This window comes from Stenella coeruleoalba (genome assembly GCF_951394435.1).
Source record: "Stenella coeruleoalba genome assembly, chromosome: 3".
Lineage (NCBI taxonomy): Eukaryota > Metazoa > Chordata > Mammalia > Artiodactyla > Delphinidae > Stenella > Stenella coeruleoalba.
The window spans coordinates 110,283,020-110,295,024 of NC_137148.1; the positions used below are offsets into that span (position 1 = coordinate 110,283,020).

The 12,005-nt window shown below is 54.2% G+C and overlaps 1 protein-coding gene across 1 annotated transcript in view; it reads right to left on the minus strand.

Annotated features, from left to right (window-relative positions):
• The window catches only part of FSTL4 (follistatin like 4), a 440,804-nt gene that overhangs the window by 56,097 nt on the left and 372,702 nt on the right, over nt 1-12,005 (minus strand). Inside the window, exon 7 of the mRNA XM_079916826.1 lies at nt 8,630-8,796. Coding sequence (XP_079772952.1) covers nt 8,630-8,796 — 167 coding nt within the window. The remainder of the gene's footprint in view (nt 1-8,629; nt 8,797-12,005) is intronic.

The following is a 12,005-nucleotide window of genomic DNA, read 5'->3' on the forward strand; positions in this document are numbered from 1 at the left end:
ATCAAAGTCCTCTTAAAAAAGAAGTCTCTGCAACTTGAAGCAATGCCTAAGTGGCCACTGAGCCCCCAGGGGAAGGCTGCTATGGACAGTCACGTTCGGTGTGAGCAGCCTGGAGTGGGTCTGTCCTCCTGCCCACTCCCAGGCCTGGCCCAGGGCAGGGAGCCACAGGTGTGGGAGAAGGCACTGTGGGGAGGCTCCGGGCTTCCCCGGGACTGTGGGGAGTGTGCAGCCACTTGCTGCCTGGGGTTTACGTGGTCAGTGCCAAAGGGGAGGCACCTCATCTCTCTGTGCCCATGTGTGGCACGGCGCCTGGTGCATAATGGGTGCTCAGTTAGTGTTTGCTGAATGAATGGAGGTGTGTCAGCCTAGAGTGCTGGCTCGTGGGGAGCCATAGGGAGTGAAGTGAAGGAGTAACGTTACCCAGAGAGAAGTCTGGCCTTTGCCCTCAGCTATTGGGAGGTGAACTCTAGGCCTCGGGATGTGCCTTTGTTTGCTTGAGCAAACCAGAGCATCTAACAATGTGATTTACGAAGGGAGCCCTGCATCACATGGGACCAGCTCTGCCTCCTGTCTCCTGGCTGGATACGAGGGGTCAGCCACGCGGGCAGTATGGGATTGAGTGCTAGTGAAGGCTCTGGACACAGACCTGGGTGAGCTTCCCTGGTAGGTATGTTGTTACACGTCTATGCCGGGAGCCATGACCGCACCAGGAGACAATGGAAGCTCCGCACTTGGACGCTCCTGGACTCTGTCCTGTGGGCTTCTGCTCCTGGCTGACTTTAATCTGTACTCCTTCCTGATAATAAACCGTAACTGTGAGTATAACAGCTCTCAGTGAGTTCTGGGAGTCCTTCTAGTTAAATTATTAAACCTAAAGGTAGTTTGGGGAACTCCCCAAACTTGAAATTGGTATCAGACTGAGGACGTTCTCGTATGAACTGCTGTCTCTAACTTTGTGATGGGTTCCAGAACTCAAATGGGGGAGCTTCTGACCCAGTTGTGTGGATGCTAAGCCTCTGCCCTGGGGACAAGCTTGAGTGTCTGAGTGCACACAGGGGCCTGGGTACCTGTACGAGAAGGCTCACGCCAGAGACACTGCTTTGAGCACCAGCTCGTCCATCCCCAGAGGCCGGAGGGCAGACACCTCTTGACTGGCCAGGACTCTACAGAGTCTATCACGTGGATGAGTGGCAGCTCCTGGGGCCTTCCGGGGCGTTGCAGGCCTGAGCCCCTGAATGGGGCTTCGGATCCTTAACCGACCAGCCCCGTGTGCCCAGCCTGGGTGGGAAGGGACTCAGGCGCTAGACTGCACTGCAGGGTCCACTGAACTTCCACAGCGTCTCGAACCTGCTGCCTTCATCTGGGAACCCTGCCACCCTCCCCCCGGGGGCCCCTTGCATCACGAGTCCCCAGGCCTAGAGGGCCGACCAGCTCCTCTAACCTGGATCACACTCCCAGCCAAGACAGCTGACAGGCATTCTTGCTGTTCCGGAAACACCCCAGGGAGGATCTGATTAAATTTCCTTCCATGGCTCATTTCAGGGACCAACAAGGCTTGCAATCAGGAATTTTCTCCTGCTATGGTGTTTAAAAATCTTATACACCATTGAAGGGAGTATAAACTGGTGCAACTTTTTTGGAGGGAGATTTGGCAATATCCATAAAAACTGAAAACATGTCCACTCTTGGATATAGTTATTCCACTTCTAAGAACTTATCTTACAGGGCTGCTTACACAAATGTGCAAAGAGGTGTGTATAAGGATGTTCACCACAGTATCGTTCTTAAAAGATAAAGCCTGAAAACAGCCTGAATGTGAGCTCCCCTGCGTAGGGCTTGGGGCTCTGCATTCAGGGTCTGGAAGCTGGATCAGAACCTTCCTGAGGGACTCTGTACCTTTGAGATGGGGCCAGAAGAGGTCACTGAGCACAAGTAAAGCCTTGAAGCTAGTACTATTGAGATAGGTTGGGACCTGGGCCCCTTTGCTGCACTGCTTGCACCTGGACACACCTCTCCCCGAGCAACAGAATACAAAGAAACTGTGTGGGACTAAAAATAACTGCCTGCATGCTGCCGTTGGGGCAAATTCTGGACGAAAGATACAAAGAGACCAAAAAACCCAACTGCCACTTCTGAAGAGCCTGGAGCAAAACGAAGGGGTCGGGAGCAAAAGCAGGGTACTGCACATGCCCTCTGCACACAACACCACCGAAGGGGTGGGCAAACCACATAAGCTGGCCCTCCAGCCTGACCCCCCTGGACACATCCCTACTCTCACCGCATATAAAGAACAAGCTCGCCGGTTCCACCCCGCTCAGCTAGTGAGTCAGCAAGGGAACCTGTTGTTTGTTCTCGCTCCCCGCTGCTGCAGCAGGGGCCCCAATAAAGCCTTACCTGAATTTCTTGTCTGGCCTCTGATCAATTTCTGTTGATTAAAGAGGCCAAGAACCCTGGTCGGTAACACTATGGGGAAAGAGGGGTGATCCTGAGGAGGCCACTGAGAAAGCAAAGGCCAGTGGAGGTATTTGGGAGGGCAGAGACCCCCACGAGTTCCACAGGCTGATGTACCATGGGCCCGGGCCCTGTCTCTTGGAGAGCTCTGGCCAATTCTCCTTGTGGTTTGAGCTCATCCAAAGCTCAAAAGAACCGGTTGTTCATCTGTAACCAGGGTTTTCGACACGAGCTGGCCAAAGGCTTTGAGTGCTTCAAGTATATTGTTTTCCAAGATTTTAAAACAAAATGTACCCAAGCGTTTAACGAGATTATTTTAATGCAGAACCTACAACCACTGTCTAGCATGTTGCAAACAGCTCTCCGTGCTAATCAAACGCCTCTCATCTTTTTACAATAGATTCATGACTGGTTCATACAAAGACAATAAGAATTAAATGAGTCATGAGCTCTTAAATCATTCTCTTTTGGTCTTTTTAATAACTCACTTCCAAAGAAGAGCTGGCTAAGAGCATATGCTTCATTAGAGTTATTTGTTCCCCATATAGGCATGGGGAAAAAGAGAATCTTTTAACACATCCTTCAAACACTGCCACAAATAATTTCTTTTAATGGGTTTTGTTTCTCTGCTTTTGTCACTGTACTCTGCCTGCCGACATCTGAAAGCCCCCAATAGGGAGATTTGGTGAAAGAAAAAAAACAGCAAAAAAAGAGTGGCTTTTTCAAGTCATTTGCAATATATGGGGTTTGCTATAAGCCTTTTTTTTTTTTTTTAAGAAGAATACAATAGAAAAATTTTTCCTCTGCCTGAGAATATCTCGGCCAAACAATTCCACGTGCTGGTCTCAGAGCCTTCTGCCTTCTCTTTGCTGTAGCAGAGGCTGGTGGCTAACGAGACCTGGAGCACCAGACACACGGGCTGCACCAGGAGGGGACACATCCACTGGGGCTCGGACACTGCAGCGGTTACTGTTGACGCAGGAGGCAGGCCCAGCTGCCCCAGGGCGAGGCCTTGGCAATGCTTGGTGCTAGGTGCTGTGTCCTAAGAGCAAGGAACCCGGGGAGCTCTGGCTGGGGTGTGCAGGCTGGCTGCAGGCCCTGGCAAGTTCCTGGACCCTCTGACTAACAGAACCCCACTTGCCTCACAGGGCTGCGATGAGGATTAAATGCTTGTGAGTGGACTAGCATGGAAACTGGCTCCTGGACACAGCAGTGGCTTAGTACCGATGGTAGAAACACCAGCATTAACGCTAGCAAGGATTCAGGAGTCAGCTATTTTCTGGGACTTTGGGGATGTCTTCTCCCTGCTTCTCCTCCCCTGATGGGCAGCACCTATCCTTGGGGATATAAGGGACAGTGAGGAAGACAGTTATGAGGGGAGGGCAGCTGACATTGTTGGGGCAGGGCGTGAAGACTGGGTTTGGGGACGGTCACTTTACTTCCTGAGTAGCTACTGTGTAGTCTGGGCAGGGCGCTGCAGCCTGGGATGGGTTCCACTTCTGCAGAAAGTGAGGCAGCCTCCCCCCTCACCTCAAGGACACCTAGTGTGGAGCCCAGGGTAGGGCGAGAAGTGTATGGACCTGCCTCAGAGATGGGCCCCCACCCCAGCCCCGATGCCTGTCTCAGGGGACAGGCCTCGGGAGACAGGCAAGATGGAGGATCTGAGGTCCAGGTGAAAAAGCAAGGTTCCTGGCTCCTGTGCATCATGCCCCACACGTCCCTGCTTCCCACACAATTTCCTCATCACAGCACTGTATAACCCCAGAGCCCAGAGAGCCCTCGGGAGGCACCTGGCTGGTCCCCTTTCCGCTTGGGTACCGGTGGTGAGAGGCATCTCCCTGCCTCCTAAGGCAGAGTCCTTCCTGAGGGTACACTTCCCCCACGGACTCTGGTTGTGGCCCTCCAGAGTGACGGGCTGCCCTCCCCCACGTGGCACAGCAGGGCAGCGCCCTAGGCTGGCCATGCTGACCACAGGCACACAGTGCATGGCCTGCGGGGTGCGGGCTCGCCCAGGCACGCCGGCATAGGTGCTCTCCTGGCCGGCGGCCTGGCCCAAGATCAGCGCAGGTGGTGCTCAGGGAGCTGCTGTGCCTGTCCCCTGCCCGCAGCTTCTGAGCTAGAGCAGTGGCCGTGGGCCCTTGAGGGCTGAGGTGGGGGCCACAGGGCCAGGTCTGAAGCCGCCAGACCCACCACTGCTTCTGTAAAGAGCCCAGCAGCTGGCCAGGAAGTAAGCAAATTACAGGCCGCCCTTTGTGAGCTCTGGGGAACGTGCGTGAGCAGAAGCTATTGATTTCTTATCACCCAAACAGAAGGAGGTATCATAGTCCAGAGACCCGCTGCCGGGAGGTGAGGCAGAATTCCCGCCCCTCCTGGGGAGCACCTGTCTTGGGGGCCTGTGCACTCCTGGTACCTAGTGCTGCCCTCTGCTTGGGGGGTTTGTTTTCCCGGGTGGGGCTGAGGCAGGGCCCCTCGTGGCCTGTGCTGCAGTGAGGCTGAGGCATCCTGCAGAGGGGGGCTCAGGCATCCCAGGGGCGGGGCACAACAGGTCTGTGCTACCTTGCCCCCTCGGGGCCGGGGAGAATGTCTTTGCTCCACGCTCTGCCACAGGGCTTGCCACTCGCAGGCACTTATTACGTGAATGCAGAGGATGGCTCCCCACGTAGGCCATCTGGATGGCCGTGTACACACTGGTGACTCCTGACAGCGATACTGCTCACTGGGGAATCCAAGTGGCTCCTTCTTGCTTGGCTCCGGGCTACAAGGGTACATTTACTTTCTGATCAAATATTATTCTGATGCGTGAGGCATCCTTGATGTTTGCAAGTCAGAAAAGTTTAATTACATGTGTCATTAGCATGGCATTCTGTAATAGCTCTGTGACTGAATCCATTAACAGAATTCTTAACAGATAAGACAAATTAATATTTTGTTGCTCATGAAAGCCTCTCATTAAGAGAGTAGTGAAAAAGTGATTAATATTTTGTTGCCAATCAAGATGTCTCATACAAATGACAAAGAAAGGAGGCCCACACTTCTGCCCGCCTGGGGTTTTGTAAGCTGATCAGCTTCCCCTGTCTGTGCAGCGTTTCGGAGCCAGTTGCTCATTACAAGGCCTGTGATCGTGTTTCATCTCTGACTGTGGCAGGTGGGGGAGGGCGCTGAGATGCCACAGGCTGGGGGGCTCTATGAACCCCCTCGATCCCCAATCTTTGCTCGACCAGGGTAGCGCCCCCCTGGGCTTTTCTCCCCTGACCAATCTTGCTTCAGAAATGCCCTGAGAATCCTGAGGACCCAGCTCTACCCATCTCCAGCCTAATGTCCTCCTGGGGCTGCTCTCCTCACTGTCCTAGGACACGCTCAGTCTGAAAATGCCCACGCGAGGAGGACAGCCTCATCCCCGTTTCCCTGCAGGCTCAGAGAAGGTGGCGGCCCTGGACTTGTTGGAGGCGGCTGGTCAGCGTCTCCCTCCGGATGAATCGAGGCGACTACAGGCAGCAGGGGCACCCCAGGGTCACACCCGCCTGACGGGGAGCCTCACCACACTGCGCTGGCTGCTGTCTGGGGACTCGGGCTGCAAGGGGTTGAGAGTGTTGTCTGGTGGGAGCAGTAATAATAATAATAATAATTAGTAATACTGTGAAAATGAGAGTGATAATAGTTAGCATGGAACATTATATGCTAAGAATTTCATGTGTCTCTTAATCCTTATTATAACCCTATGAGGCAGGATCTATTATTTATCCCTTTTCCACAGAGGAGGAAACTGAGGTCTAGAGAAGTCAAGTGCTATTTCCAAGGTCGCTCAACTAGTAAGTGGCAGAACTGAGGCTTAAACCCAGGTCCTTCTGACCCCAGAGCCTGGCCCTTCATGAGTAGGCTGTGCTGCGTCCCTCCCCTCTTAAAGGCAGGTGCGTGCGTGCGTGCGTGTGTGTGTGTGTGAGCGTGTTGTGTTGTGTTGTGTGTGTGTGTGTGTGAGCGTGTTGTGTTGTGTTGTGTGTGTGTGTGCTTGCATGCATCGGGCAAGGACCCCTGTGGGGCTGGCGCTGCCCTGCACCCTCACGCTGGGGTTTCTGAGAAGCACAGGCCCCTGCCTGCTTGTGGGCTGCTGACTTGCCCAGAGCAGCAAGTGTTTCCTGGGAGGTAACAAGAGGCCATTAATCTCCAGTTGCACCCACAATTACCCAAATCGCTAACCTCCCTGTGAAAAGTAGAAATTCAATTGAGCTGGTGCTGGAGGCATGTTCGAGGGAGGGGAAAGACACTCAGAGTAATTTAATTAACCGCTGGCAAGTGCATTAAGAGGAGTTCTGCCTCTGCCTTTATTTCTAATGTCTTTAAATAGAGCATCAAGCAATGCACATGGATGTTCAGACAGACACAGGAGGACCTGACCTAGTTCTGAATTAATCACTACTGGCCAAACATGGTTAAAAGCTGGCAACCCACCTTGAAGGAGATGCATACACAAATGTGCGCCCCAGTGCACACACGTGCACGTGCACACACACACATACACCCTAGTCTTTACAAACAGGACAGTGCCTTCCCTTGCTAAGGTCGCAGACAAGCCCTGGGCACCTTAGGCTCAGAAGATGAAGAACTCTGCCCACCCAGCATCTGACCATCACGCAGCCACCAGGCTTGCTGGTACTGACATTCAGAGATGGGTGGGATATAGGCTATGCTCACTCTAGTGGGGAAATTGCAAGGAAACCATCCTGCCTGGTGTGACAAAGGTGGGGAAACGGCACTTCTGCCCAGCTCTGCCCAGGGTGGGACTCTAGAGTGACCCCCTCTTCCCATCTGCTTCCCCCGTGTTCTCCAGGGCACATCCAGAGGGGTCTAGGGAGCAGCAGAATTCCAACTTTGTGGTTCCTGCAGGATTAAACGCTGGACTTCTCTCCCCACAAAGCAGTCTCAGAGTTGGAAGGGATCTTCAAGGTCATGGAGTTTAGCTGCCCTCTTGTGGCTAGCAGCATTGTTTACCATGATCCTGCTTGAGCTTGTATGCCTCTAGGGATGGGGAGCTCACTGCCTCCTGTGATGCTCACTGCATTGCGGGGCAGGGCTGATGGCTGGACTGGTGTTGCATCTAAGCAAACCAATTGGTCTCTTTATGGTCCCTTGCCCTTTGTACTAGTCCATCTCATGGGTCACACGGCCCAGGCCAGCTCCCTCTGCCCCAGCACCTCCCTCACCACCTCACAGCGGCTACAGGAACTGACCGCTCATCCCACAGGTCTTCCTTCTTGGGGCCAAGCAGCCCATTCTGGGTTGGCCTGTCCTGAGCCAAGGAGACCAGGGCTGCCCCCTTTCTGCCTGAAACTTGTATTCCTGTCACAGTAGCTCAAGACCTGTCAGCCATCCTGGCAGCACCCTGTGTGGGTGACATCACTCCATCTTCTCACATGAACTCCCAGGAAGCCACCTTATCCTGTGCCAAACCAGGGCCAGTGCGTATTCTTGACTCAATCCCTTTATTCCTCAAGGCCAGTAGAAGGGAGGCACCGATAATGTTGCTCTTCTAATAGATTAACTCACTGAGGATCAGTTTAAGAAATTGTCCAGTCATAAAGGCAGAGTGGGGTGATGCTGGGACCCCAGTGCAGGGTGCCTGCGCCCTCAGAACCCAGGAGGCCCCTGTTGCTCCTGTTAGGCTGTGAGAGCTCTGGAGCTCTCTTCTTCTGCTCAACTCATCATATCCATACTCCCTCTCCCAGCAAACAAGGCTCCTGGGCAGGCCCCTCTGGCCTGATCTTGTTTCCTTTCACCACCCTGCTGCCCCTGCCCTCCAGCCAACCCAGCCCAGAGGCTCACCTCTGCCCTCCACAGGGAATATCCCTTCCTCGGCGTCCAGCTGTCTGTATCCTCTCCAGCTTCAGGGTCCAGAGTCTCTCCTGGGGGGCACCCAGCCAGATGCCCTGCCCTGCCCACCGCGCCTCCCCTGTTCACCTTATTCTGGGGCGGGCTAGCAGCTTGCAGCCACCATCCATCCTATTCTCTGCACGAGGTGGGACTGATACCTCCAGACACCAGACAACAGGCTGAATGGCACCAACGTGGGATGTGAAAAGAAAGCCCTCTGGCCCTGCAGCTACCACATGGCATCTCGGCATCTTGCCCAGTTGGCTTCCCTGGGAGGTGCGTCTGAGCTCAGAGTCAGAGCCAGGTGACTTACATTGATGTCTTCCAAATCCAGGAAGTTCAGGGCCAGCCCGTTGCGCTTCCAGACGATGGGCGGCCGCAGGTCTCCGTGGACAGCGCAGGTCAGCACTGTGCTCAGGCCCACGGTCACTGTGGCCACACTGACCCTCTCCTCAGGGGCGAGGCTGAGCTGTACCACCTCTGCAGGGAAAGGAGAAACCGTCAGCTGTAGGCCCAGGGGATGGAGTCTATACCTGAAGGGATACAGCCACAGGGATCTACTGCAGGTCAGGGGCCTCGGGCAAATTCCGGGGGCAGGAACATTGTCCACGCTGTGCTGACTAAATGTACAGATGGACACACCTCCTGGGAGAGGGGCCACAACTTACGCTAAATGCTCAAAGGGCTGTTTGAGGCAAATCAGGTCAGGAACCACAGCTAGCGTGGGGGAAGCATCTGGGCTGTGGATCTGTGAGTCAAGCTAAGAGTGTGGGCTGCCCCTCCGAAACCAGGGAGCCAGGTGTGCTGGCCCTGCCCTGTGCTCTCCAGGCCCCCTGGAGTCGGGGCCTTGCCAAGTGCTGTCAAGGTCTGCTGGCCGGGCCGACAGGTTTCTCGTCTACCTGGGGGCAAATTAAAGGTTGCACTGTCTGAAGTCTGGGGAATGAACTGGCTGACCTTTGAAGGTCTGTTTCTGTCTAAGGATTCTCTGAACTTGGATTTGGATTTCTGCTCAGCCGCCGTGCACCACAGCCTTTAATTTTTTGAAGTGTACTTTAGGCTGAACAAATGATTAATTCTTGCCATTTTACACTTGATAACTGGCATTAAGACTGAGCATCCATCAGACAGAGAGGAAGGGTCTGAAATACCTCCCTGCACTCACAGGCCTTGTGAAATTCTCAGGATTGAAGAAAAAAAATCAAACTCAGGGTATTCAAATGCCAGAATGGGATGAGGCTTGGAGGGGCGTCACTAGCTCACGGACTGGACTACCCCTCCACTGTTCTGCCCCCAAATCTACTTGGGGGAGCCTGGGGAGGCAGCCAGAGGCAGCATGAGTGGGGGGAGGGGGCTGGCTCTGGGGGCCTGTGTTACTCTGGGATGCCAGCCAAGACGCTGGGACCTGGGGGCCTGACAGGTGTGGAGAAAGGCACAGAGTTGGGACCTGAGCTCTGTGACTCCGCGGGACACTTCTGAGCTGTGACCAGGCAGCACACCTGTGCTCACACCCTCTCGCCAGTGTGTGTGGGCAAGGAGGAGGGAAAGGGGAGCAAAAACAGCTGTAGGTGCCATGCGCCGCAAAGCAGGTGCAGTGAAAGCGGGTGCACTAAGGTCTGATCCTGCGCCCCAAAGCCCTTTCTCCTCTGCAAACATTCAGCGGCCTGGCCCTGGGACCACGAAGAGGAACAAGATATACACTAGGTGCTTAATCAGTGCTTGCTGGATGGATGGATTGATGAAAAATGGAGAAAATGGAAATAAAGAAGGAAAAAAGAGCCAACAGGCCAGTGGAGAGGGGCAATCACACAGAGGAAAAATGTGACTCCCGCTGAAGGAGCCACGGGAGGAAAGATAAGCACTGAGTGACTGATGCAGACGCAACCGGCGTGATATTTTACAAACATTAAAGTGATGCATTTCAAGTTCCCTCTTAAATCATGTTCTGCTTGCTGCCCTCCCACCTCTGAGTCATGAGGCTTATTGCTCCAGCAGAGAAGCCGCTAGCCCTCTGTAGCAAGAGCCAGGCTTTGGAGATTCAGAGGGGTAGAGAGAGGGAGAGAAGAACTTGCTAAAATAGTTTAGCTCCCACTGTGCCCAAGCGCAGAGGAGACGACTCTTCCTCCTCAGAAAAGCCACAAGGCTCCGTGCTCTGTGGAAGTGGGAGGGGGTGTGGAAGGCCCCCCTCGTCCCAGGCGTGTGGGAAGAAGGAGGGAGACAGCGGGAAGGGCAGAGAGCATGCCTGTTGGTGTGCGGGTGAGGGGAACCACGGGGGGCTCTAGGAGGAGGCTGAACCCTCCCTCAAGCAGCCTGCACCCCACCACCTCAGGCGACCACAAAGATGTGGCAGAGAGCCAGGGCCTGCGCTCGTCTGCCAGAGCCCCCTTGGTGCCTCGCGCCATGGAGGGGCCCAGAGGTTCCTGGCTGGGTCAGGGTGTGCTCTGGGCCTCTGTACCTGAGGACTGCATCGGACTCTCAGACCTGGGCCTGACGGAACGGCCTCCAGACCTCAAGGGCGCATCATGCCAGTGGGGACTCTGGACTCCACTAGGCTGAGAGTGTCCAGACCAAAAGCACAGCAGGGCTGACCTCTGCCGCGGGTGCCTGTGGACAGCGCAACCAGGGGTCCTTGCGGTGGGGACCAGAGGTGGCAGTGGACAGCCGCACGCTTCCCTCTACACTCAGAAACCAGCTTGGGGGGCTGGGAATTGGAGACACAAAGCATTTTTATTAGCCAGGGCATTACTTACGTGGACTGTTAAAATGATCAGCTCGGACTAAGCTTTACAATGGACTGAACATTTAGGGACATTTTTCTCCCAGTGGCTGGTGGGTGGGGTGTGTGAAGTCAGTTATGTTACAAAAGGAACCTATGTTTTCTTTGCATGTATGAGCACCAGTGAGAGTAAAAGGCCAACTGGGAAGTCAGGGAGGGGCCCTCAGAGGAAGCAGGACCTCCCCTGGGCTCCAGAACTCTGCTTCTCCAGGTAGGGCTCCTCCCGCCACCTGCAGCTCATCTCTGGGGCAACTGATCAAAACGCAGACTCCTGCCCCTCGAGCCCAGGCTGGTACTGTCTGGTGGCAGGATGGGCATCAGGTTTTAACAATCATCCAGGGGCTTCTGTGGTACCTGAGGCCTGAGAGCCATTGCCTTAAAAGATTGGGGTGTGGCGGGAATGGGGAGATGGAAAGGGAGAATGTGGGTGCAGGTGGGGAGGGGAGGCAGTGTGGTCGGTGGGGTCCCAGGGGCCTTAATTACCAGCCTAGGAGCATGGGAATGTAAGATTACGTGCAATGTAGGAGCCCCTTCCTCCACACGGCCCCAAAGTCTTCCATTTTAAACAGTTGTAGAGAAATGGCTGGAGGAGACTATAGCACAGGGCTAAAAACACACAAACAAACCAACCCGAGTGGGAAGCCTGTGTGGCTCGCCATCCGCCGCTGGGATCTGGTTCCCGCATCTTTCCTGAGTGCACAAGTGCACCCTCGAACATCTGTATGTCTGAAGATGTGTGATTTTCACGGGAAAGACTCATGCAAAATTAGAATGCATGAGTACTGACAAAACCATCATAATTCTGCTCCTGTCAGCTACACAAATATTAACCAAACAGCAAATATTTGGGTCATTTAAAGTTTAATTAAATGAATGTTTTATTAGATTTCGTCCATGTCAATATTCCCCAGATCCT